The 26,353-nt window shown below is 39.2% G+C and overlaps 4 protein-coding genes and 5 non-coding genes across 18 annotated transcripts in view; all 9 read right to left on the bottom strand.

The window, feature by feature from the left end:
* The window catches only part of eps15 (epidermal growth factor receptor pathway substrate 15), a 28,310-nt gene extending 27,606 nt beyond the window's left edge, over positions 1-704 (bottom strand). For 3 of the 7 annotated variants that reach the window (XM_008407887.3, XM_008407883.3, XM_008407885.3), the window contains exon 1: positions 584-704. In XM_008407887.3, the coding sequence (XP_008406109.2) occupies positions 584-637 (54 nt within the window). In that variant the 5' untranslated portion in view covers positions 638-704. Of the gene's footprint in view, positions 1-474; positions 505-583 lie in introns of those variants that run through there. The other 4 variants (XM_008407882.3, XM_008407888.3, XM_081606417.1 and 1 more) reach the window with 2 other exon arrangements.
* A 2,753-nt stretch (positions 705-3,457) lies between these two features.
* Positions 3,458-8,524, bottom strand: calr (calreticulin). The gene is made up of 9 exons (XM_008407891.3): positions 8,279-8,524; positions 7,714-7,815; positions 5,685-5,888; positions 5,454-5,548; positions 5,028-5,237; positions 4,833-4,946; positions 4,532-4,675; positions 3,937-4,029; positions 3,458-3,823 (listed from the first exon to the last, which is right to left on the bottom strand). Exons 1-9 carry the CDS (start codon positions 8,370-8,372, stop codon positions 3,602-3,604), a joined length of 1,278 nt encoding a protein of 425 aa, XP_008406113.1. The 5' UTR covers positions 8,373-8,524; the 3' UTR covers positions 3,458-3,601.
* Positions 8,525-9,404: 880 nt separating this feature from the next.
* tor3a (torsin family 3, member A) lies at positions 9,405-15,248 on the bottom strand. The gene is made up of 6 exons (XM_008407892.3): positions 14,894-15,248; positions 14,658-14,780; positions 12,767-13,032; positions 11,907-12,082; positions 10,999-11,123; positions 9,405-10,790 (listed from the first exon to the last, which is right to left on the bottom strand). The coding sequence occupies exons 1-6, from the start codon at positions 15,057-15,059 to the stop codon at positions 10,543-10,545; spliced, it is 1,104 nt and encodes a 367-aa protein (XP_008406114.2). The 5' UTR covers positions 15,060-15,248; the 3' UTR covers positions 9,405-10,542.
* A 1,551-nt stretch (positions 15,249-16,799) lies between these two features.
* On the bottom strand, positions 16,800-16,875 carry LOC145551545 (small nucleolar RNA SNORD47). Its single transcript, XR_014087417.1, has one exon. It is a non-coding gene; the product is annotated as a small nucleolar RNA SNORD47 (small nucleolar RNA).
* An 837-nt stretch (positions 16,876-17,712) lies between these two features.
* Positions 17,713-17,794, bottom strand: LOC145551547 (small nucleolar RNA snR60/Z15/Z230/Z193/J17). Its single transcript, XR_014087419.1, has one exon. It is a non-coding gene; the product is annotated as a small nucleolar RNA snR60/Z15/Z230/Z193/J17 (small nucleolar RNA).
* A 131-nt stretch (positions 17,795-17,925) lies between these two features.
* LOC145551548 (small nucleolar RNA snR60/Z15/Z230/Z193/J17) lies at positions 17,926-17,999 on the bottom strand. The gene has a single exon (XR_014087421.1). It is a non-coding gene; the product is annotated as a small nucleolar RNA snR60/Z15/Z230/Z193/J17 (small nucleolar RNA).
* Positions 18,000-18,151: 152 nt separating this feature from the next.
* On the bottom strand, positions 18,152-18,233 carry LOC145551542 (small nucleolar RNA SNORD79). Its single transcript, XR_014087415.1, has one exon. It is a non-coding gene; the product is annotated as a small nucleolar RNA SNORD79 (small nucleolar RNA).
* Positions 18,234-19,187: 954 nt separating this feature from the next.
* Positions 19,188-19,253, bottom strand: LOC145551549 (small nucleolar RNA SNORD75). Its single transcript, XR_014087422.1, has one exon. It is a non-coding gene; the product is annotated as a small nucleolar RNA SNORD75 (small nucleolar RNA).
* A 2,020-nt stretch (positions 19,254-21,273) lies between these two features.
* The window catches only part of osbpl9 (oxysterol binding protein-like 9), a 35,184-nt gene continuing 30,104 nt past the window's right edge, over positions 21,274-26,353 (bottom strand). For all 4 annotated transcript variants that reach the window (XM_008407893.3, XM_008407894.3, XM_017304472.2 and 1 more), the window contains 8 exons: positions 26,259-26,343; positions 26,017-26,127; positions 25,869-25,932; positions 25,638-25,778; positions 25,458-25,536; positions 24,224-24,315; positions 24,004-24,139; positions 21,274-23,026 (listed from right to left, as the gene is read on the bottom strand). In XM_008407893.3, coding sequence (XP_008406115.1) covers positions 22,952-23,026; positions 24,004-24,139; positions 24,224-24,315; positions 25,458-25,536; positions 25,638-25,778; positions 25,869-25,932; positions 26,017-26,127; positions 26,259-26,343 — 783 coding nt within the window. In that variant the 3' untranslated portion in view covers positions 21,274-22,951. The remainder of the gene's footprint in view (positions 23,027-24,003; positions 24,140-24,223; positions 24,316-25,457; positions 25,537-25,637; positions 25,779-25,868; positions 25,933-26,016; positions 26,128-26,258; positions 26,344-26,353) is intronic.

Genomic DNA, 26,353 nt, shown 5'->3' with positions numbered 1-26,353 from the left:
CAATCTCCCTGTAGCATGTTTACTTCTAATAATAGCCATCTTCAGGCTGGAGATTCAGTCCAACAATATGGGAAACCACACGAACACCGAGGCAGTCCTAAACACTAGATATACAACGTAAAAACTGAAATTTGATCAAGAGAAATGTGACAGCAAAGCGACAATACAGACTGAGCCACAGATGGGCATCACGTATTACCATCACTTTGGCAATGACCGACTAGCCTGCAGCACAAATTATGAGAAATAGCGACAAATGAAACGAAGCCAAGTGACGTTAGCTACACGACGAGTGTGCAGTTTGACAAAGAAGCGTCAGAAAAGCCTAACACTGACACAAAACTAGCGGTTAGCTCAGAGGCTAGCTGGCTAGCTACGCCCTTACGCAGTCCCCAAAGAGATTAGGCAGAAACTTTTCCCAGTCACAGCAGGACTAAACTTCAAAAGCAGCCACCACGGTCGATAAGGACTCACGTTTCTACCCGCCATGTCTAAATAACGCCTCCGAGGTGTTTTCAAGAGAAACAAACATAAGCCGGCGACGTTTGCTGTCGATATATTTGAGTTGTACAGACAGTGTTACCTGAGTAAGAGACAGAGTGGCAGCCATAGTGTTTCTGTTTCCCACTGCTTTCATGCTGCGCTACCTCCAGAAACCAATAGGGGGCGCTGAAAACCTGGAGCAGGACACAAACATGAGGGAATGATGGGAAATCCTATTCATTTTATATTTAAACGTAAAATGTGATTAAAAAACAACAACGGGGCCCTCTATGGGTCATTAAGACGTACTCATTCTCATCTTAGGGAAAACGCCCCGGCCCCAACTTTACACGTCGGATTTGTGAGATGATACGCTAAAACTTGACAAGATTGTACACCACTAAAGGGTCTTTGCAAAAATATGAGGAAGTATGAATTCCCTATTTCAAGAGTTAACAGATTTCTTTAAATTGGGATTAAAAACTTAAGAGTAGCTATACTTCATAATAATATAACTCAAGTAAAAGTAAAAAGTAGTAAAACTACTCTTAAGTAAAATCTACCCCATTATTTACTTAAGTAATTGTATGAATAAATATAAATAATTACTGCCTGCAACTATAGGATACCTTCAGCATTAAAACTAACTAAAATATATGTTAGTATCTGCAATAGGAACATTTGTCATGGATATTCTTGATGTTTTGCAAATTTATGTCAAAACCAGAGTTTATCTAAAGTGAAAAATAGAGCCAAGGACTCCCTCTACTGTGCTTAAGCTGAATAGAATAAAATCTCACTTTCAAAGCTCATATTTCATGGGACTCACTCGAACAAGTTGGTTATGGTATAACCACAGACTGGTATAATCTCCCACAGATCACTTTATTAGTGACATTTTGGTGGTACCAAGTTGGACCCTCTTTTTGTCTTTCAGAACTTCCTATTTTTATGGCATAGAATCAACAACGTGTCAAGCACATTCCTCAGAGGTTGAATAGCTTCACACATTTTCAGATCTGCTGACCTCACATTCATACCACTCTCCCAAAAGGGCTTTACTGGATTAGGATCTAGTAATTGTGGAGGCCGTTAGTACTCATTATCTTGTTCAAGAAACTAGTTTAAGATTAATTACACTTATGTATTACTATCATTTTTCCACAAACGTACGGCAATAGTTCTCCAGGAGCAATCTCTAAACGATATCAGGTGTGGTATATGCGTTTTTCATCTTTTCTCTTTCCTATCTGTCCCTTCGCATTTTAAGGAAATGTCAGCTGTGTCGGCTGCGGCCGGTATCATCAATACCAAAGAAATATACAAAAACGTATCAACGTATCCAAGTTAAAAAAAATTAATTCTCTTAAAAATAAACTATGTCCCTAAAACGATCTGGCATTTGACAAAAGGAGATGATTTTGATCATCCTAACAGACCTAAAACCAGAAAAATTCAGTTTGATTTAAAGGTAAAAAGATTGACCAAACAAAGGCTATATATATATATGGTTTTTTATGCAAATAAATATTGAATTATTTGTAAACTTTCAGTGCAAGTAAATATCATGTTTCAACTTTAAGTGCAGTAAAATTGGTGTTTTAGAGAAATTGTGATCAAAATCCCTCAATTTTCTGCTGCTCTCCATCTTTGTATGTGAGCAGGGCCAAATATTTGACTGACATTAATGACATGTTCTTTTGTGTTTCCCATAAAGGAAATCATGCCACATCATAATTAATAATCACTAGCATTTAGTTGTAGATTATTAATCCAAATTACACATTTTTTAAAATGTATGAAAATTATTTAAAGCAGTTGTCAGGCATGCAGTGATGTCTTCAATTTTGTCAATGCTGTCAGATTAGAGGTTGGATTCCTAAATATTTATTCAATGTGAGGTTATGGTGCTGCGACTGAGTTCAAAACTTACCAGGGGAATCAAATGTGAAAAATATGCTGAATCTTAGTCTTGCGCAGAATGGAAATAAGCTACGTCATTGTAACCCATCAGTTAGCTTTCTCAAAAACACATATTCATGATTTTAAGAAGAGAACAAAAACCCACACTTGTCACAGTTGAAAGCCACAAAACCTTAAATAATCATTATGCCATAACAGCAAGAAGAAAAGAATACGAGATACAAACGTAACATTTAGAGATAAATGCATATGTTTGATTTCTTCAGATTGTTTTTATTATTTGCACAGCAACATAAAATTTGCCCCTCCCCCCCACTTCAATTCTGACCATTAGTACAAAATGTGTGTTTTACAAAAGGAGCATTGTTGGAGCATTGTGTGTGGGACAATGTGCCGGGGTACAGCAGTGCAGATGTACTGAAATCAGACAGGAGGAAACTGGTTAAATCATCTTGGGTACCAGATGATTCACCGCTACAGGAGAGGACCTAATGTACAACTAACGCTTAATTATGATAAACAAGACTACTGAAGGTGCACCAAAGAAAACTGTATTAGGGGCTTCATTGTAAAGCAGCCTATTTAACCAGCCAAAGACAGAAGGCCGATCTGAGCAGGGTGTAAAATACAAAGTCTTACTCCTGATGGTGGTTCCCATTAAACCTTGTTTTAATTTAATATTAAAGCAGGACAGACTGCCTGCGTCAAGATGCAGAACTCAATCCAATCCTTCCAGACTAACATGAATTAGTGTAAAACTTGTACAAAAAAACAAACAACACACAAACCACGAGGTAAACAAAACATCGTCATGGCACCATCCATACAGCAAATATATTTTTCCTGTCAAAGCTTCACATAAACCTAGATTCTCATTAAACAAATTATAGTTTGTACGATTCTGCAGAGAACAACTTGCAGCTTTATAATTACTAATCTCGACATTCGTTCCAGCGGATCACTTCTGTTATTCCAATTTATATAACAATAATCATGTTAATAGTAGCAGTAGTGGCTCATGGAAACAGGAAACACAACAGTAATTGCCCTTATTGACCTATCCCTTTTGTTTTGTAAACAAACAAATTAAACAGTCCGTCCCACCCAGATCCACCCCGAGGTGACGCTCATCAGGGTCTTTCATTTCAGTCTCCGTTCCAACAGCCCACAGACTCAAACAGAGCCGTTCCTGAGTTTATAACTCATCCTTGAGTTGAGAGTCTGTGCCTTCATCTTCTTCCTCTTCCTCCTCTTCTTCTTCTGGTTCCTCTCCCTCTTCCTCCTCTTCTTCCTCTTCCTCATCCTTTTCTTCTTCCTCCTCGTCTTCCTTCACCTCGTCCCTCCTATTCTTGTCCTCTTCCTCTCGCTTCTTCCTCTCCTCCTCCTCCTGGCTTTCCTTCATCTTTCTCTCATCATCCTGCAAATGGAGACAACGTACAATTAAAAAAATAAATTAAATAAAAATCATTCAAAACTGATGAAGTCAGATTCAAAGAGTCTTTGCAGACAGACGGAGAACTGGGAACATACCTTCGTTTTCCCCCAGGTTTCGTTTCCAACTTCCTCTGCCACTTTGGGGTCGTTGGTGATTAGGAAGTTGTCAAAGATGGTCCCAGACTTGACCTTTTCAAAAGAACACCAGTCCGTCAGTCAGTCACTCAGTAAAGATAGAGTATAAATGTTTTATTGACAAAGATCCAGAGGATTTCTTGCTCCGAGCGCAGAACACCTCAAGAAACTTGGATAAGAGCTTCTATTCTCAGTTATTTTTGCTCATTTTCACTGTATAGATTTGATTTGATTTATTTATCTGAGCGTCGTGCACCACAGTATGGTGCTCAGCCTACAAGGCATGTCGAGAACAAGCTTCCCAAACTTTACAAAACATTTACAAAAAATGAAATTCTAGAACCAAAAAGATGTCCTTTTGAGGATACAGAACTCCGTCTTGGCTGCCAAGCTTGTTCAATGAATGATGCCGACGCAATGATCTCTTTATCAAACAGCCAACTTAGCATATGTGCTTCAGACAGTCAAAACAGATTAGAGTTATAAATAGAGTTTTTCTAATTTAGCTGCTGTATTTTTTAAAGTTGACTCAACACCATCAGCAAGACCATCCCACCTGCCACAGGTCCAGTCCAAGCACGCCGATGCTGTCATATTTGTAGATCTCCGGGTCAGCTGTGTACTCTGGATTGTCGATCTCAGGGTGAACCCACTTGCCTTTGTAAGCAGGGTTATCGATCTCTCGGGGTTTCCACTCGCCCTGCACATGCAAAAAACACATTATGGCTCATGTAAAAAAAAAAAAAAAAAAAAACAGAAAAACAAATAATAATCTTGGTCAAATGTAAGTGAAAGAGTTTTGTTTGACAGGTATATTTATAACAACACAGCAGTAGGTGAAATCTGTGTAAGAATACCTTGTAGTCAGGATTGGTAATCATAGGCGGCTCCCACTCTCCATCCATCTCATCATCCCAGTCGTCAGGCTTTTTGGCGTCAGGATCTGGGATGTTCTCAGGTTTGTCCCAGTCCTTAAAAAAATGAAGACATGTTAAAACAAGAGAGAATAAAGCATTCACAAAGTTCTCCTCCCCCTGTTACAGCAGACCAACCTCAGGTTTCTTGTCAGCGGGGTCTGGAATCTTCTCCCTGTCGTCCCAGTCCTCTGGCTTTTTGGCGTTGGGGTCCTTGATTTTTTTGGGGGGCAGAAAGTCCCAGTCGTCCTCCAGGTTGCCAGACTCGACCTTCTTGTTGTCGATCTTAACCTCGTAGGTGTTGTCGGGGTTGACGATCAGCGTGTACAAGTGGGTGTACTCATCATCCTGCAAAATAGAGTGAGACGTTATAAACGGGAAGGAGGAGCTCGAAAAACAGGACTTGTAAAAATGACCTCGTTCATTGTTGGGTCAACTAGTCAGAATTGAGAATAATTATTGGTAATCATTCGATTCCCTCCCCACCCCTCCAAAAAATTAATAAATATAAAACTAGATTGTGCAGTTTTCTTTATTAAGTTAGGAGAAAAAACTATGCCATACCTTGCACCTGATATCTTTGTTAATCAAATGGTTTTTGCCTTTGTAGTTGAAGATCACATGAACTTTCTTTGTGCCTGGGCCACAAATATCAGGACCTGAAGGAGGCATGAAGAAAATAAAGTTTTAAGTAACTTAAAGTATGTTAACAAAACTTTGCAAGAGCACTTTAACATGAGTAAATGTTGTAAATGATTAAGGAAGCGTAATCTAACAAAAACTCAAGAGTCCCACCAAACATGATGTTGTAGACGGAGTCTCCATGCATGTCCTCCTGGTTGAGCTCGGAGGGGAACAGCTTGATGTATCCGCCGCCACAGTCAATGCTCTGCTCGTGTTTCACAGTGAACTGGATGACTAGAGGCTGGCCTTTGTTACTGAAGTCATCGAAACGGGCTGACAAAGCATAAAAGCGGGCATCCTGGCTCGTCTGCAGACCTGCGGTAAAAACGGCATCATCACGGCAAAGATCCCGGCTGAGGCAGAATTTAATAGGCCGAACTCGAGTTATTTAGAGCCACTTTCATGATGAGTAACAGAAAAAACACCGGCACTGCTTTATGAGCCGAGAATCATTAAAAGCAGGTTTTTATGCAGAAATATTTTCAGTGGCATGCCGATTAATTATCAAAAGCTGGTATCTGGGTAAATTAAATGAAAAACGAAAATCAGAAATTTGATTATTTGACAAAAACAAACAACATTAAACACAGTGGTGGTTCTGGTATAGGCCCATGTGGTTTTCTGCTCAGGGCGGCATGGCCAAGAGGGCGGCATGAAAAGGCAAAAACAAGCTTACTGTTATGTCCACTCAGCATATAATCTGGTGCTAAATTAAAAAAACTATTTTTGCGTCTTAAGGAGTCTGAACTGCTTCTGACCAACACCAGGTAAATCGTAGGATCTCAACTGATTTGCTATTTACAAAAACATTATTTTCCAAGTGGAAAACCAACACAAAAAATATTTTTAATGATTTACAGAGTGGTCTCAAAATCCAGTCCTCAATAACAGTGTCCTGCAACTCTTAGGTGTCTCTCTGCTTCAGCACACCTGGCTCCAATATCAGCAGATCTCTGTAGAGCTGGACTGAAAGCTAGTGATGCATTTTCACCATTTAATTCAGATGTGAGGGACAAAGGACACATAAAAGTTGAAGGACTCTGGCTCTTGAAGAATGCGATTTGAGACCACTCCTCTACAGGCATTAGGACGACATCAGACTTAGATTAAAGGTATACTTCTATAAAAAACAAAAAATGTCTTACATATTTGTTAAACCCATACCTACATCCCAACAGTATAATACGAGTCAGATAATCTGTGAAGACAAATTAAGCTTCCATGATACAGCAAAGCCTGTCGCAAATGCTCAGGTTAGCTAGCATCGCCGCTGATGATGGAGGATTAATTGTTTTCCTGAAACGGTAAGCTATTTTTCCGCCATTAGCACATGTAGCACTGTGTACACAATGTTGATTGACAGTGATAAGACCATTTTTGTGGCTCCCATTGGTTGTTTTTGACCGGGAGCGGTGAGTTTCTTCAGACAGCAATAGTAGCACTGGTAGAAGGTGGAGGAATTTGATCTTTCACAAATTATTCTTCTCTTCATATACTGTCAGGACAGTGAGTGACAGCATGCTTACCCAACCAGCTAATTGCTGCTAGTTACATGCTTTACTCTATTAAGAGCAGAATGGCTATTTAATATTCTGTGCAAACTGAATTTAGAGGATTTTAATGCTGCGCAGTTGCTTAAGTCAACGTATCAAAATCACAAGAAATAAATGTGGCAAGAAACATTAGTTAAACTGCAATAAACAGTAAGGTAAATTATTTTAGTAAAACAGGAATAACAATTGTTTTTCTGTTTATATAAAATAAGTTATATCTGGGTTAACATTATACATAACTAATATTATGCAGCTGTGATTTTACTCAAGGTTAAAGTGAATCCCACAGCAGCCCAAAGTACTATTCATTCTTCGATTTGTCCATCTCTTGAAATAAATTGGTAAATCATTTGTTTTAGTTCTTTCTGTGGCTGCTATATAATAATGTTTTTTTGTTTTGTTTACTTTTTATTTTTATTGCTGAATGAAGCTAATGAGGGACCAGGTGTGTGGCTCACCCAGTGCCACATTCATACAAGAACCACCACTGCTCACCACTGTTAGATAATCTAAACTCCTTCATTTATTAGTTACATTTACAAGACAACCTCCACATCATTGTGTGTGGTTTTTTTTCCTCCACTCACCTTTATCTTTCTCTGCATCTCCGTAGAACTTCCCTGCAGACAGCACAAACTTGCCATAGTCTGACTTGTGCTTGGATTCCATCCAGCGACTATTGAAGGCATCTGCATAGACAAGATCAGGTTGAGCATTCATTGTGATAAGCATCACACATTGCTAAAAGCACCTGTCCAACTGCTAATGATAACGATGATTAAATCTGTGCAGGTGCATGTTACTGAGGGATGAGGAGGATATAAGAGAATGACCAAGGCAGGGATGTGCTGCAGGGTGGGGGGAGAGCTTCGAAGACAACTGGGGGTAGGAAACAGATGGACTATAGATGAAGGATTGAGGCAGAAGAAGAAGAAGAAGGGGCTCCAAGACTGATCATCTTATAGATTAAATGTCTTTTATCTTTATAGCTAGCAGCTGATGCGTGCAAAATACTGCATTAAAAATATTCAAAAGTATAAAACCCCATTCTATCAATGAAGCTTTTTTTTAATTTAATGCCAAAATAAATGAAAAGTGGACAGAATCGATATTTAGTCAAAACATAATAATAAAATAAAGATAAAACCTTACCGCCATCCTCAAACTGCTCTCGGAAATACACAGAGGATTCGGCCAGGACAGAGGCGGCAGACACGGCCATCAAAATCAGCGACAGCGCTGTCATGGTTACGAGCTAAAAGCACTCCGTCCGGAAAAAAGATAGCAAACTACAAATACACGCCTATGTGGATATTTTAGCTTTTTCTATTCTGTATGTCGGCGGTGCTGGTCCAGTCTTTCTCATACAGTCATGCTACAGTACCGAGCCGCCGAGGAACACCAGTCTCTCTCCTCTCTGCTCGGAACAGATGTCTGAATCTGATTGGTCGGTGGCTCAAAACCAGTGTTGCGGTATTCAGCCAATCGGAGGAGAGAAAATCTGAACGCTAAGGTTTGTAGCCAATAGGGGAAGACCACGCGTTTGCTTGATACACGCCCCAAGGAGAATGATGCTCCTGGATGAATCACATGGCTGAAGGGGAAAAAAAAGAAAGGTGGAAGAATAGATCTTATTAGTGCCGTAGAACTCCCCACCAGAATAACCAACAAAGATAAACCATAGAAAGATAAACCTGCATGTAAAATCAACGATGTTTTCTATAATGCTTAATTAAACCGTGCATATTCAGAGCTTATAATTAGTTTGGTTTTAAAAGTGAGCATATATTTATGGATATTTTTATCCAATTAAGGAAGACAGTCCTTGCGAATTATTTTAATCCTTGCCTTAAAAATATCTACCAGTGCATGTGTTTCTCCAAAACCAAATGTCAAAAAGACATTGAAAATTATGGATTTTCTCTCTACAGTTTAACAAAGTACAACAAACTCGTGACAATCCCGCTTTGTTCGTTTTTGACATATGAAGCATTAGTTACATTTGAGCTTCAATCTGTATTACATGATTTTTTCTCTGACAGATTTTTGTGCATATTCATCACAAAATAAATGTCATATTGTGTATGTTTTGACTGATTTGACTGGAAAATATCAGAGTTAGGTCTACCTTGTAAAATCCCAATAAAATACGTTGACATTTGTAGTTGTGAACCCTAAAAAAGAAAAATTTGAAAAAGTTCAGTGAGAATGAATACTTTTAAACAATAGAGGACTATATGAGACATTGTGTATTAATAGCAATAAATAAATGCCACACTGAATTTATTGTGAAAATTTTATTAATTCCCAAATCTATGCACAAATAAAAACACACCAATTTGAAATTCATTCACACAATAAATAAATCACGACTGACCACCAATTCAGAACCAACTATTGTTAATATTTTAAGGCTTTATTCCATTTTTCAATAATCCAATATATGTGAAGGGATTTCAACAACAAAACCTTTACGTCAACCTAGTCAGAGTGAGTAGTTCAAGGTGACAGCAAACAAATAAAATGAATAAAAGCATAATTATATGTTGACTTCACATAAAAAAGGCCTTTCACAGTTTCACTTTAGAGGAAAAAGACATTTACTAAAAACTTTTATAGATTTTTCTTAGCTTCCGCTTATGAGCTTATGGTAACATTTTTCAGTAACATTTACAAGACTGTTCTTGAATGTAAGCCATGGCATTTTGTTTGTAGCACAATACTCATTCAAAGCTTGCTCTATGATTACACAAAACACAAGTGTTGTGTGAGAAAAGTAAGGTAGAAGGAATAATAATGTACCAGTGATAATAATGTAATAGAGTGCTGTGTATTCACCTTGGGATAGAAGAGTAAAATGCAAAATGATCTCAAGTCTGTTTTGTACTTTACTAAGAAACACCACATGGCACAAATGATGTCAATAAATAACGGTGTGAAGAAAAGCATAACATCTGCAAATACCAACACATGACGTGTGAACCTTTAAGACAACATAAAAATCAGCACAAGTTGTAACTGCAGAAAAAACCCCTAACATAAATAGTGAGAGGATACATCAGTTTTCACAGTCAAAAGACTTCTTCACGTCTTCATCCTGACGCTGTGATGCTCAAACTAGGCCGATAAGGGAGAGCAGCCACGCCTCCCGTAACGACCGTCTGGAATGAGTGTTTCCAGCAACGCTCCTGATCCCTGCAGGGCGGCTCCCGCTGCTCCCTCCTCTTATCCTGAACCTGCCCTGCTGCCTGGCCGTCTCCCAGGGACCTGGACAGACACGGCGTGTGTGTCTGTGTGGGGAGAGGGTTAGTGCACAGAACAGAGCGAAGGAGACGCTCTGTGGCTCTGAATGCAGATGGGCCGGAAAAGCAATCGTAACGCCTCCTCCAGGTCGCTGCGTCTCTCTCTCTCTCCTTCTAGGGGAGAAAGAAGTTGATCCTCTGCGGGATGGACTTGCATCCTTGGGCTGAGAAGAGTCTCTCCTCTTTGGGAACGTACAGCATCGCCTTGGCCACCTCATCCAGTGTTGCTTCATCTGCCTTCAGACCTCGCGCTGTGTAGGCGTCTCGCGCGCACAACTTCACGTGACGGTACTCCAGAGGCAGGAAAGGTACAAAGAAGTCAATCAGGTGGTCCGCCATCAACTCACTCTGAGCAAAGCCCCCTAAGAAAAATACAAACAACCAAATCAGAATAAAAACAAGATTAAAATTTAACTACAGTCTTGAAAACAAACAATCTTTATTTATTGTCGTAAATAAAGATTTATGACGATAAATCAGACACAGATAATATGTTTTCTCTGCAGTTTTCCAGCTGCAGAGAAAACAAACAGTTGACTACTTGAACTTTAACCTGGCTGAGCCGCGTACCTTGGGTCTCCAGAGTTTCAGCTCGAAGCCGATGCTCCAGGTCCTCCATACCGATGTCCTCCCGATTCTGACCCGAGTGCCAGAAGTCCAGCGCCACGTCATTTATTGTTGCACCGCCTATGTTGCTGTAGTGACGAAAAGCAGTGGCACGCTTATCGCATTTCTGTACACTTTGGGTCAAGATTGGCAGAGCAGAAACAAACAAACTCTGTAACTGTATTATTTATTTTCTTTTCTTTCCCCACCCCCCACGCTTATAGTGAAGACAATTGCTAAAGCTAGCTGAAGTTCAAAATTTAAGAAAAAGACTCTTAAAAATAAATATCCATTTTCCTCAGATAGAAATATATAATCAGAAAACTCAACTCTCTTCAAAAGGTCTATGATTTGCATTAATTTACAGATGGGGCCCAATACTGACCCCTGAGGGACACCACAAAGAATGTCCAAAACATGCAGATGAGAACTCATACATCACCATCTAAATCAGCTTAGGGTTGTGTTAATTATTGAAGAACATTTTCAATGCTTTTATGAATTTTTAATGAAGATATTGATGGAAAATTAAATTAGATGTTAATAATTTCTGAATATTTGCTTAGAAAAGTTATTATGTTCACTTTAATTAAGTAGTTTCACTTATTATGGGTGTTACAAAATGTTAAGTAAAAAAAATGAGAAAAATGTTTTCTTATGAAAATGGCGTAAAATAAATTAAAAATGAATAAAACATTTCAAGGACGTCAAACCTCTGCTGGTCAGCACTTTAAGAAGATTTTAGACACAAACTACTAAAAACCTGAAAAATGCATAAAGAAAACCCATCCTTCACTGAGAATGAGCTGTCAGAACAGCGCTGAGTGGAGCTTGTGACCCAGATTTCACATCCCTTAGCCTGATCCACCAACCTGAGGAAGATGAAGATGGCTCTCCGGTAGCTGACCCCGTCCACGTTGTCATAGTGATCCATGTAGGGCTTGATGGCGTCGATGAGGCCCGGGTGGAGCTTCTCAGCCTCGTCGAAGATGAACAGAGTCTGTGGGCAGCGCAGCACCAGGTCTCGGATGGCTTCCCTCAGCTGACCCTGGACCCAGTGAAGAGGAGCGAATTGAGTATCACACATTTAATCAATCAAAATGTATTTATACAGCACTTTGTATACAGTCTTTAGTAAAGTGCTTTAACAGGACAGACATGCAAAATACAAAAAACTCGCCTTAAAAACATAAAACTAATAAGTAAATCAAAGATAAAAACAATAATGATACTACTGATAACAAGGGATTAAAAGAGAGAGAAATGAAGAACTTAATACCTTCAAACCTTCATTTTTCTGACTTTTCAGAAATAAATGACTTTTTTTTCCCCAACTCATGCTATTATAATGTTTTTATCTCCATGACAATACATGCAACAATAGATTTTTAGAGTATCCAGTCGAAAACTGTTCTTCGTACCATCAATCCGCTATGTAGAGTCTAGCATTAAAACAGATATTGGGTAAAAACGAGGAGCCCGTTTGTATCATTGTAGCCCAGTTGGACTGGTGCCAGGTTCCAAAAATCCACGCATATCTGTGGTGCTGGAGCACCAATATTTGACCTGCAGCATCGGTACAGCTTGTGACCGTTATCACCCACGAGCTGGGTTTCAAAACGCAGACTAAACATCTGATTAAGCAAGGGAGCCGACCCACGAACACGTTTACCATGTTCCTGGAACACGGCGTCCAGCTCCCGTGGGCCGACTGGTTTTCTGGACGTCTCACCTTGTACGTGTCCAGCAGTCTGGCGTGGGGGAAGTGGAACGGGGCGATAAACAGACGGACGCACTCGCTCTTCACCCCGTCCCGGTACAGGTTGTCAGCGATGATACGGGCCACAAAGTTCTTGCCGGTTCCGGTCCAACCGTGGAAGGAGAGCGTCAGAGGTTTGTTGGACTCTGGGTTGTTGATAAAACCCTGGATGGCTTTAAGAACCACGGACTGGACCAGGTGTTGGCCGTGGAGCTTCGTCTGCAGGTCCTTGGCCAAACCTGAGTGCGGATAGAACAGGCACACAATACAGCACTTGAGTTATTTTTCTTTTCTTTTTTTTTTTATTTCTTAGCCAGTTTTTACAAATTCAATTAGATAAAAAATATATTAACAAACTAATATTTATCTTCTGTAAATGTAAGGTGCATGGTCTCTTGAGGACTTTCAAACGTTGAACCAATCAGTTTAAACACCTATTTCCCAATCAAGCTTCCTGTCCAAACGTGATAATTACAGGAACATTAGTCATCCTGGTCATCTTACAAAAAATGTTTACTGATTGGCTGATAAGAAACCACTACATTAAACTAACAATAAAATGAGATAACGGGAAACAATAAAGAGGCTCGGCCAACTTTCTTAGAGCTGGAACGAAACACAGCGACTATCTGGAAGATAAAAGTTTCCATGACAGCCAGGAGTGTCATGGAGAAAACTATCTCTTTATCTCTTCCTCTTCCATGGGAGATTGTTGCTCACCAAACACACTCGACTCTCTGGCGGTCAGTAAGCACGACTGCCTTTATAAAAGCAGAGGTTTTGGTGAAGTTAAATGTTGACTTACATAGAAGCACAATCAGAAAAAGACAGACAACTTAGGTAGGAGAAATGTTTTTCTCTCTGAAAGGAATGTGGCAGCACGACTTCTGTTTGCAGAGCTGCATCTGGATGAACCAAAAGACAACTGGACCAACGTTCAGACACGTCAGGCCACGGTGCAGATCCATCCATCCATTTATCATACCTACATGCTGGCCGGGTCATGGAGAGCTGGTGTCTGTCTCCAGCCCATCACTGGGAAACACTGGTGTAGCCGAGACAGTGACCCATAACTATCCATGCACACACTTATACAAGGGCAATTAGAGAAACAAATTAACATAACAAAGTTAGGGTGGAATTGTGATTACCATGGGTCTATCAAGAGAACATGCAACTTAATGAACGCCACTGTGCTGCCCTCAAATAGATGCTTTTAAAAATAAAGAAGAAAAAAACAGCATAGCAGCACAAACTGCACAAAGAATGATTTGCTGAACCTAAAACACACTTTCACTAGTCTTTATAGCCTGAGTGTTTTTTATTTAAAGTACCGTATCACATAAGAGAGGGAAAATCTGCTGCAGGTTTATTTTGAACTGGAGTAGTGAGTATAAACTACACTAATTTATGCGTCAACAAATATCTCCCTAACCTTAAAACTCAAAAAGTGTGTGAAATGATCTGCAATCTGATCAAAGGAAAAATCTGTTGATTAACTGGTGCATCTTTAACACCAATCAAGCACGGTGGTGGAGGGGTGATCATCTGGGCCCAGGACCTGAGCACCTTGCAGTCATTGAGATTATTCGACAATAAACATTAAATCTTAGCCCTTAAATACTACTGCAAGAGATTAATTAAAGTTCAAACATATACCAAAAACAAAATGTTCTAGCCAGACTCAAGGATTGTCCACAACAGAAACGGTGCTAAAGAGAAACTCAAACTGTATCTCCAACAATACTTCAAATTACTGCTAATGAAGGTGGTTGGACAGGTTGTCCCTTCCCACAGACATGTTACAGATGTTTACTCTCTATCACACCTCAAAGCAGAGGTGAAACACACACAAACAAATCACCTGTGATGTTGTTGGTTATCCTGCAGTCTCCAGACTCACAGCACTGACCCAGGCTACAGTACCACTGATGCAGCAGGCTGGTGTAGTCCTGAGGAAAGCCTGGCCAGAGGTCCGCGACAGGAACTTCACACAGCAACAGAGACATAAACCCGGGGTTATAACACCGTAGTAAGCACCGATGGTCTTTCAAAACAAAGACGGAAACTCCTGACCAGCGCAATAATGTTCCTGCTCACCTTGCTGTGTGGCATCATCCTGGTGGGGCTGACACTCCCCCTCCCAGATGTTGCAGTAGAAGTAGTTGAAATAGTAAGTGGAGACGTTGCTAATGCTATCGAGGGGGAAGATGTCGGCCTCTGCGGACAGAGCGCAGATCAGAGGCAGCAGCCAGCGCACAAACATCGGGGAGCAGGGCGGAGAGCCGCGGCGGCAGAGGAGATACAGGGCAGCGGAGCTTCTCTCCCATTTATTTAAACCACCAGCTCGCTACGTGACAGCCTGCTGTGGGTGCGTAGGGGTCCAGTCTCCACCCACGCTACGGTACCAGCGGTGAATTATGTCCGGGAAAGCACTAGCTTCGCCCAGTCGGTTCCGTCTGACTCCGCCCACACAGAAAAGAGGGGGAAAGTAGCGGCGGCAGGTTGATTTTTTTCCCCATCCAAATGTCAGTGTAGCTTTACATAGAGGGGGTATTTTTTTCTATTCTTCATTTGGTACAGAAAAAGACTAACATCACATCAGCAGCGATTTATTTTCCTCACTACTAGACTTCCTTACAAGGGAGCTGCTGTTGTATTATTTTACTCTTTTGCTTACCGAGATAAACAGGCTTGATTGCATTATTTATTTTATGAATAATGAAAAAAGATGTGAATTTGCATCTTCGTTTAAATAATGTACAAATTAACTCATCTTTATGACATGCTCAGACGTCATGACGCACCATCTCTAATCCCTCCCTGGCTGTGATTAGTAATAATCAGTGACCTCATGCTGGCCACCATAACTGACTGACTTCAATTTTTCCAACTATATATTTGATAAGTGCAATAATAGGAACAACTGAAACTTTAATAAGTTTTAAAACAGCAAAAATGGCAATTCCTTAAAAAAAATTGACTGGTTTCTACATATTTTTTTTACTCAGGTTCATGTCTTATTAGAAGCGACATTTTATTTGTAAGAAACACTTTTATTTACAATAATACAACCAAATGTTTACCGCTGCAGAGCCTGGTGCTCCTCTACATGGGGACTACCATCATGTGGTGACAAACCAAAACCCATGACAGATTTGCTGGAGTTTTAGAAAAAATAGAAATGAAAAGACAAATAGAAATTAAAGATAAACCAAAGATATTTACTGCCCATTTATCAAATTAACTCGTTAGTATATCACTAACTTTATAAAAGTGATTATCTGATCTCACTGTGGCACTTTGGGAAGAACTGCTTTAAATCAAATTCGGTTTAAGATCCCTTTCCCAAATGTACTTTAAGGAGATTTTTAGTAGCTTTCCAGCTCAATCCCTCCAAAATGGCCATTTCGTTCTCTACAGGCATCAAGCCAGTTTGACACCAGGGTAATTTTAATCTGAAGTTAAACAGCAAAAAAAAAAAAACATTGTGGTTCACAATGAATAAAACAGGGAACCTCATTAACATTAGACATTTAGATGCCATGTAAACTTTAAAACTAGTTCAAGTCATGGAAATGCTTCCAGACCTTGGACTGCATACGACTCCCATTACTTTATTAATAGTGCGTTTTACCGTGTTCAGCATCGTTTTAGTCGTTTTCTTTTAACCCCAATGGAAATCATTCCTTTGCTTTTTAGTGACTCCATTTTCTCAAGTGTTAATGCTTCACCTTTGTGCCATCAAAAATAAATTCAGTACAACTTTGTTAAACATTTTATATCTTCATTGACTTGAGACAAGTAATCCATAAGAGTGTGGGTTCATTTTAAATCTTTATTAAATTACAAATAAACTCTAGAAGCTCAGACCATCCTGACCACAGCATCAGTTCAGTAAATGGAGGATAAGGTTCCCATCATCTTCGTGTCGGTGCCTGCAAGAAAGCGGCTCGTCAGACCAAAGTCTCTTCTAATAGACATGTAGGTCTCAAGCTGACCACAAAACCTCAGAAATAATGGAACGGTAAGGGTTATAATCAATATAATCTTCATTTGGCAGAATCTTTTCATCACTGGTTAAATGGCCAGCTTATAGAAACTCCTAAAATGTGTTAAAAAATAAAATGAAATCCTTACTGTTGCTCGAGTTCATCTCCTGTAAAGAATGAATGAGAACCTTATTACAGGTCAGCAACTGATTTTAAAATGTTTCCATTCAATGGGTCGCTCAGTAATATTTTGCATTTGTCTACATTACAGTTCAGGTCAGACATTTGTTTGGACATCACCGAACCCACATTTAATGTTTCACAACAGTGACTCATTCCTTACCGAAGTTTAAAGTGTTCACTTTCACGCTGCAGTCCAGAAGCATTGTTGACCTTAAGAGATGAGAGCATTAGTCAGATAAACAATCCAGGAAGGAACAGGACTACCACTGAACTGACCACATCAGCTAGAGCTAATATAACACATCATGGTTAATCAGTCTTCATTTTGTCATCACAGGTCAGATTATGATCGATCCCAGGTAGAGGTGTGGCTTCTCCTCAACCAGGTGCTCAAGACGTCATTTTTACTCACCTTTCAGTTCAGCTTCCTCTAATATGAGCTGCCACTCCCCTCAGAGGCTCTGTAAATGGAAAAATAAACGTCTTAAAATGACACAGCCAGCACTGTGCAATCATCAAATAAATACCAACTTCAGATCAGAGAGTTACTTATTTCCTCAACGGGATCAGCGACCTGATTCAAACTCATCATACCTGAAATTCCTTTAGCTTCAACCTGCAGCAGATAAAACTCTTACCAGTGAAGCAGCAGAGTCGCATGACGACATCAATTCCTATCAGAAAGCAGGAGATAAAACTGATCAGCTTCGACTTTAATCAACTAGGACATTCAGATATTTGTGTTTGATACGTCAGTTAGGGGTGAAAGACAATATGAGATCTTCATAGGATAATCTGCTGAACTATGCAGTCATCATTGCATCAAATGTTACTGGAAGATGCATCTTCACTATAAAGCTCACCTTCCATCAGCTGCTGCAGACTGGCTCCTCCTGAAAAACAAAGAGAAATGTAAGTAACAAGGTCACTGAGCTACTGTAACCGAGGTTGGGGAAGCCGGTGCATCAGATAGGAGCGAAAGATTGTTCTTCATAGTGATCTGTTGAACTATAAGATCATCACTGCATCAGGTATAGTGTGTACTTTAGGTTATTTCTAATGAAAACTCACCAACAGATTCCAATCCTGCAGCAGACGGCATGAGGATGCCAAACACCTGCAGGAGAAACAGGCCGATTACTAAGAGTTAAGATTTAAGCAGAAATATTCATCCTTCTGCTCAGGCTGTGTCAGAATAAAGTCCTCTTTCACTCTTTTTCAGAGAGATTCCCATTGTTTTATAACAAAATTCATCACAGACAGTCATCCAGAAAACATGGAATACACCTAGTTTGGTCATTACCTGCATCTCAGTTGTTGAAGCGATTAGCGTACCTGAAAGATAAAGATGAGCAATTTAAAAAAAAAAAAAAAGGATTTTGATTCAACGAGAAAACGCATCACGTTCTTTGTGCCTCAGATTATAAATATAGGTGGTTGGAGTATCGTCATCCATCTAGTCGAGAGTAGCAAATAATTGTCATCATTGCAGCACAAGACTATTGAAACGATGATCAAAGGCAGACTAATGCTTCACTCAGGTGTTGATCCTGAAATTTTGACCTAGGAATAACGTTAACAGTTTAATCAGAAAACTGACTTATTGGAACAAATTACAAAACATAGGCTTGTCTACCAGTGTTTAGTCCAGGCGAGTAGCTATACATTTTGTTTTTAAATGTTTAAAATCTTAATGCAGTTCTTTCATTTTTAGTAGATCAGTTAATCCAATGTCTGAAATAAACCATTTCATGATGGCCAAGTTTTACTTCCAGAGCTGCAGATTTATCCCAATGTTCATTAGGCTTGTGGCCTAAACTCACAGCATATTTAGCTAGAGACACAGGATTACATGAATATGCATCGTATAACCACTTTGGCACCAAGATTAACTGGATCTCAGTGCCCAAACTAGTACAGTACAGTACATTAATCCAATCCATTGCATTTTGATGAATGAATGACATGAATAATAAAAAAGGTTCAGTTACATAGTCTGCAATTTATTTTTTGGCTATTCAACTTATTTTAAAACAGCTTAAATTCACATGAAACACCAGAGAGATGCATTATTCTGCCTTCAAATATGTTACAAAGCTGTAGAGCCTTACCTCAATCCTACTGATCCTTCAGCTACCTGAATTACTCCATAACCTGTGGATGATTTCTCATTAGAACTGATCAGTTTAGCAGATTACACATTAGAGCTGAACTGATAAGGCCTCATTGTTAAAATTTCTCAGAAATCACTTCTGTCCACTACTCTTATAACTTAATCATCGACCTTCACACAGGATGACCCCTACTCAGTGAGGGAAAACTTACACACCTATGCATAAGGTGCAGATTTACAGTAGTCGGATGATCCATGGTTTCCCTAAACAGAAAATATAAGCAATTAGAACCGTCACACAATTTAGCTTTCGTGAAAACTCATGCTAAGCTAACTTTAAGGAAACCGTTCTCACCATGCCACATGGCTTTCCATCTCAGCATATCCCATACACCGCCCTGCAAACAAGAAAGCAAAACTTTAATAAATATTACTGAGCTAAATTTATTTTTTTGCATCATTTAGAAAACTCCGTCTTCAGGAGGAGCTGTACTGCCAACACCTCCGGCCTGCAGCCAAATTGTCCCATTGAGTCAGAGTGTTGTGTCTCATCACATTAACTCAGATGTCCCTAACAACACGAAATCACATCATTCATCCATGGGACAGCGACTATTTACAGCTACGTTAAGGTGCAGCGAGGCTGGTGTAGTCAGCTACATGCTAACACCAACACGTGGCTGAGGCCTACTGGAGTTTCACCCTAAAACAAAACTTAAAATAAAATAAAATAAAAACTTAAAGCTGCATAAACAACAGCAAAACCACACACAAATAACTAATGTAGTCACACAGACAATTAAATAAATAAAAACTGCAGCGGCTAAACTGCATCATCCTTACCTCGGACAGAGACGAAATGGGAGAGAGAAGCCGGTGCGAGAGGTTTATATAGATGATCTCGCAAAGGGTTATGGGAAAAAAGTAGTAAGACATTTAGCGCCATCTGCTGCCTTTCGATTACAATTTCTGCCTCCAAGTTTTAGAAGCACAAGTTTATCTCTCATGACGTTCTTTCAAGAACAAATAACTATTCTAAAAGGAAGTCTATATTTGAAATATGTTTGACCCTCTCAAGACCTTCTGTGCTTAAGACATACTGATGAGTCTGCCTGCAAGCATACATTATACATTACTTATATGTTAATTTCTAACTAATACATACTAGCCTTTAGTTTTTCCTGTTGTTGTGGCTTTTATTAAATACGATTTTCTTTCTTTGCTCATATACGTTTATAAAGAAATAGTGCTTAATAAAAACACTGGAAAGCATTAAACTACTCACTCTTGGTTATTGTAGAGCTAAAATATTCTAAATAAGTTTTTTTTAACTGATTAGCAGTAATTAACAATGACACCAACATTGAACCACTTCAAATTAGACCAGTAAATTGTGAAGAGCCGGTGGAGATAACTCACCCATTTCAATGAGCTGTGATGCTGCAGAGATGCTTCTAAAGAAGCAAACATATTTTTGTTTTCAAGAGCACCTTAAAAAAATTGCAGCTTTTAAGGGCTAGGAAGACATTCTCCCTAAACAGGCCAATGGACATCAGAAGATGTCAAGTTTTCTGAGTATCATGGAGCCTTGGTTGGACTTTTGAGAGATTTTTCCTGGGCAAAGAAGATGATTTCTGGTCTTTAGTCAGTCAAAGCTAAGATTTACCTGTCTGATCGTAAATGAGGTAGTCTTCATTTAAAATACAAAAGGCCCCAGATCAGCACCTGAGAGGGTGCAGCAGCTTTCTTTCCTCAGTCAAGCATGGTGGTGGGAACATAAGGCTGCAGGCGTGTTTTTCAGCCACTGGGACCAAAGTAAGTGACATCATTAAAAAAAAGACAAGATGATCCCCTCTTAAGCATGGTCTCATAACCTTTATAGATGCCGTTCTCATTTCCTATCAAACATCTTTCCAATGGTATAAAAACAACTTCAAATCTGGAAAGGATATAATTTTGGGTTTTACTGCAACAGCTACAGCACTCAACCTGAACAGTTCCTATTTCTACTCCTACTTTCATTATTGCCATATTACCGTAGTTGACCTATGTTGTAATTTATTCAACAAGAGAAGGAAAGTACATCTTATTATGAAGCTTTGATCCAGAATACTAAAAATATTTAAAAAACAACTTTACACCAGTTATGAAAGAAGGTGACCTAAAATAAATAGACCAAATCTGACAGGAAATAACTCTCAGAGATTTAATATAATGCTTCAATAATCAGGAGAGTCAGATACAATCAATGGTTATGATGAGAAGGAAATAAAAAAAAAAACATTTGTTTTGATTGCTTCTATCAGGCAATACTGAAATGAAAGGCAAGGCCTCTATTCAACAACTTATACAAAAAACATGGAGAGAAGAAAAAGACAGAAGCAAAGCTTCAAATTGAGCTTTAGACCAGGTGGACAATTACAAAGGCCTTTTCATTTGTGTTGATGTTACTGAAATTTCAGGATCAGCAGTAAGTTTATAGATCATTTCAAGTTGTTTTTTTTGTCTTTGCATCAATTGATAATTAACTCAACTACTAATAAGAGGGATTGTTTTTGTCATTGTTCAGCATGTTCTGATTTTTTTTTAAACCCCCAAGTTCAGATCCAAACTATAGTTTTAAATAGTAAAATCAGCAGTGAGTCGGTGATCAAAAGGCTTAGTATTGACCAGCATGTGGTTCTGGATGTAAAAGCACAAAAATATAAAACAAGAGAAACCAGTCGGATGCGTGTACTCTGCTGGCTCACTTTGAGAGAGGTTTAAGATGAGAAGATGATCTGCAGGACAAATGGGAGACTTTACATCCTCACAATGGAGAAAGAACAACATGTAAACAATCAGTTTTGTTCAGGAATGCCTTCAGGTAACTGTTTGCTGTGCAGCTCAAAGTCCCTCCACTCTCTTTTTCTTTAAACCTCATATTTCTTTTTTTTTTGGCATAACTGGCACTGAAACTTTTAATTGCATATATTCCTTTAATATATATATCTCACCTCTCCTAATCAGTGGATTTAGATGCCATGGCTCATGTTTTGCTTCTGGTTAACACTAAAGATACAAAAAAAAAAAAAAATGGCCACGCTGAAATGAAAACAAAACGATGAAAAGCAAAATGGAATGACTCCTAAAGACGGAAAGCCATCGAAGTTCATATCCCCAATAGTTTTATAGTATTGCCAGAAAAAAAAACGGAACAAAAAAAAAATGGAAATAAAAAAGAATATATATTTTCCTTATATGTATATCTATATATAAAGATCAGTTTGAACTAGTTGCAGGCAAGCAGAGAAGTTCTCTCCCGCCGCTTTAGGATCGATCCGCTCCACTGCTATAAGGCTGTCAGACTCTGGGAGGGTGCAGCAGCTTTCTTTCCTCAGTCAGATTCCCTGAGATGTAGAGCGCCGGTTATTTTTTAATCAAGCTTCACTTGAATTGTACACCATCAGTCACAAACCTCTTGCTCCCCTTTATATAATGAAACACAAAAACATGTATATTGGAAACCAAGTGCTTCTCCGGATCATCGAGAGTGTGGATCTAAAGCTGATGGCCGACTCTTGCGTCCCCTCTCAGCAGTGCCAAGTCTCACGTAGGGGAGAGGGAGGAAGGGATGGGATCAATGGCCAGCAAAGAGGAAATTGCCCAAGTAAGGAGAAGAGCTCATGTTTACATCTTTGATACTTTCATTCATTTCCATTTTTTATACAGTCAGATGCAAAGCAGTGTACAGGTTCAACCAGTCATCCCAAGGCTTGAATAAGAAGTGTTGTTTTTTTTTGTTTTTTTTGCAAAAGAGTTCTTATGAAGACTCTTATGTCTGTGCAGATTTCTTTGCACTTCTGTGTTCATCAGAGCGGCGTGACGTTCTCAGTGCCTTTGAGAGGCTAATCTCTTTAATAGCGGCTCATCGTAGATCCAGCACTCCCCGTCCTCATGGAACAGCTGGGAAAAAAACATGAGCAAATCGTTTATTTTAAACAGCTGTATAAAGATCTCATCTTGAAACGGCAACTCTAACAAAAACATTTGATAACACTTTAAATCTCCTGTACAACTAAAACATCAAGTTTTACTTTTACCAATCGCTTTGAGAGAAAACGGCATATTCGCTGGCTTGGAAAAGAATTAATAAACTTAAAAGTTTTTCCCACATCCAAATCATACACTTCAATGTATTTCATTGAGGTTTTTATGTGATAAAATGGATTCAACTAAGACACTTGGTTGCCACCAGGGCAAAGATAGGCTGGAATGGCAGCAGACAGGCATGTGTGTGTCTGCTCTGGACTTTTGGATGCGGGCCTGGAGTCCAAAAGGCTAAAGTCAAACCAAGCCAGTTCTCTTTAGCAAGTACAATGACAGAACTGCAGAGGGACGAGATAAAGTTATTCACTCTTCGTTTTGTTTAGAACGAGTGGAAAAGGACTGACCAGAGGAGTAAAGATGATTGCTACAGCGCCTCCTGTTGTTCAGACAATGAAACATCCAGGCAGTATTTCTGCTAAGTGTCAAGGTAATTAAAGTTGGTAATTATTCTGATTGTGTATGTCCAGTTGTTACTTACAATTGTCATTATTATCAATAGGTTTGTTACCATTTTGTCTATGTAATATAATTTATTTGTTGGCTGATTAGCCCAGTATTTTGAACAGGCAGATGGATATTATAATGTGGTTGTAATTACAAATTGTTTATATTTATTGAGTGATTAAGTAATAAATTAAATTGAGATAAGAGATAGGATTAAATAAGTTTTCACTTCTCTTCTTCTTTCCAAACAGAAAAGTGGTGGTTAACTAATTATTTGGTTCTTGGTCATGCATGCACATGTTTTCTCTGTCCTGTTTGAAATAAATTAATCAAATCAAAGCTGTGGATTTGTGGCAAGAAGCCATGGAAACAAAGGCAGAAAGCCTCACCCTAGTTTCCCACTGCTGCTCCTTCTCCTTCCTCTCTTTGGCCTCGGCTCTTTGCTTCTCCTCCAGACGATGTTTGGCCTCTGTTGCTCTATCGATGTCTTTGAGCTTCAGGTTCAGGGTCACATCACTCCATAGCCTAGAGCACAAACCAGGGTTAAAAATGCTCTTGTCTGGATAGAGATATTTAAAAAGTTCACTAAAAATTTGCAGCCAATTTTACCTCCGGGACTCGTACTCAAGCTGGTCCTCCAGTTTTCTCACTTTCTTCTTTATGATGGCCATTTTCTTAGTGTCTATGAACGTCGTGTTCTCCTGGGATCATAGAAAACATTTAGATGTTACTTAATGTGATGGAGGGGTAAGGCAAGATAAATTTGTTGGCAATTTTGTCTTTTGTTTTTTTAAACTGGTCTATTTTTGAGACACTTTTTGAAAACATTTACTCAATTGGTTAGTTCCACACTAATCAGTATAGAAATATGGAACCTAAAGAAACCACAGAGTTAAAGAAAGAAAGAGAAATATGTGGGGATCCATTATCAGATGGACATGACACTACAACCTCCATACTTGGTTTAAAAAACAGTGAACTCACCCAAACTGGTCGGACAAAGTCGTTTTTAGAGATTCAAGTGTTTATATCAAGCTGACAAACCATGGAATAAAGTATATTTCTGAAACTGGTAAACACTTAAATCATATTCCATATTTTTATAGGTTTCCTTTAATTGTTGCTTTAGGAGAAATAAAATGCTTTCCAAGACTACAACTGCTAAACATATTAACATGTTTTACTTTTTTTTCCCCCATAAATGCTCATTATAACTTCAGATCTCAACATACAAAACAAATAGTCTTGATTTTTCTTAGCATTCAGTTTTATAAATATAAAGTCTTTAATTTCGGAAAGACGTAGCAGTTTATTTTTTAGAAAAGTTAAAAATATAAAGCTGCCTGTGTTTAATCTGAGGTGGAAGCGTTACAAATCAGCAGCAACATCAATTGTGATGAATTCTTGTTTTCTGTGTCAAGTTGTCAGAAATGGTAAAATTTCTCACCTGGATACAAGAAGTCGTTTTTTAAAAGATGGCTACATGTTTATGTACAAATGTATACTTTAAAATAAATACCACCATTCACTTTGGTCCACAAAAAAAAAAGATTTTCTAAACACTTTACTCCTTTATTTCCAGATTTAATTAAAAAAAAGAGCAATAAAAAAAGGGACATTTTTCCAGATCGGGATTGTTGCAAATTGACAAGAATTTGAGTTCAATAAATTCAGGAGGGTTAAAACTGCCCAGGAACTTTACTATACGAGCTTGTTAAGGAATCGTCTTGATCAAGTTTACCGGCCCACCCGGAGCGCGAAGGGGATTTGTTGCTGTAAGCATATATCATAAATCAACAATAATATTCCTGAGCAAAGGGGAAAAAAAGAAGAAACAACTCACTCCAGTTGCCAGCTTGGAATACATCACTGCGTTCCATTCTCCTTCAATGGAGCAGAAAGATTTCTTGTCATTTGGCGCACTGGGGGAAAATAAAATGCAGAAAAATTTTAAAATATAACTTCACACATCTGGAAAAAACTTAGTTTGTAAGTTGTTGCAAAGCTTCATCATTCATCTTACAAAATTTCTGCCGTGACCCTGTGCTTCTTCCCGCCGTAGAAAGGTTTGGTGTGGAACATGATGGTGGCGCTGTAGCCCGTCTTGGAGCAGGATATGTTGCACTCTCCACCCAGCTCCACCCACGGCACTGTCAGAATCGACCTGCGGAGATGGTCTAATGATCAGAGAGGTCCACTGTCTCTGGACAGCCCTTGCTGTCCAGAGACAGCAAGGGCGCGGTGCAGCACATACCTGCAATATCCATTAGGGAAGGTGAGGATGTAATGCTCATCATGCTCCAAACATGACACACAGCCTAGACAGCAACAAGAACATAAATATCAATACACAATTATTATTCTGTGCAAGCATGTTGTGTTTGAGGAGGAGTCTCCTTCACCTTGACCGATGTTGTGGACACCTATAGACATGCCGAGAAACTTTGACTTCGTCCAGATGTGAGCGTTGAACTGGATCTTCTTACTTAAACACTCCGCGTAAAATGCAGAAACTACATGGAGAATAAAAGAACAAGATGATGGCGACGTGAAGCTGCTTTAGGCAAAATGTCTCAGTTTTCTGGATCTTAATCACTGAAAGGTTGAGCAGAGAATGCTGAGACGAGGATGCTTGGCGACTTACTGGGTGGGTGGTGAGAGACCTGCTCCGCCACGAAACATACACTGCTGGGAGAAGACCAGGGAACTGGACCGTCTGATACCGACTCCTGGAAAAGT

The sequence above is a fragment of the Poecilia reticulata genome, chromosome 4 (genome assembly GCF_904066995.2).
Source record: "Poecilia reticulata chromosome 4, P_reticulata-male-v2, whole genome shotgun sequence".
Lineage (NCBI taxonomy): Eukaryota > Metazoa > Chordata > Actinopteri > Cyprinodontiformes > Poeciliidae > Poecilia > Poecilia reticulata.
This window is presented reverse-complemented; position numbering and strand designations above follow the sequence as displayed.

Bases quoted from the DNA above. Each gene is read 5' to 3' on its own strand.
- calr (XM_008407891.3), bottom strand. From the start codon at position 8,372: ATGACAGCGCTGTCGCTGATTTTGATGGCCGTGTCTGCCGCCTCTGTC. The intron at 7,816-8,278 runs GTAAGGTTTTAT...TTGTCTATGCAG, and splicing joins AGAGCAGTTTGAGGATGGCG to ATGCCTTCAATAGTCGCTGG. The intron at 5,238-5,453 runs GTATGGCATAGT...TCTATTTTGCAG, and splicing joins ACAAAGATATCAGGTGCAAG to GATGATGAGTACACCCACTT.
- tor3a (XM_008407892.3), bottom strand. From the start codon at position 15,059: ATGTTTGTGCGCTGGCTGCTGCCTCTGATCTGCGCTCTGTCCGCAGAG. The intron at 14,781-14,893 runs GTGAGCAGGAAC...TGCTGTGTGAAG, and splicing joins GGATGATGCCACACAGCAAG to TTCCTGTCGCGGACCTCTGG. The intron at 10,791-10,998 runs GTACGCGGCTCA...TATTTTTCTTAG, and splicing joins TGAAACTCTGGAGACCCAAG to GGGGCTTTGCTCAGAGTGAG.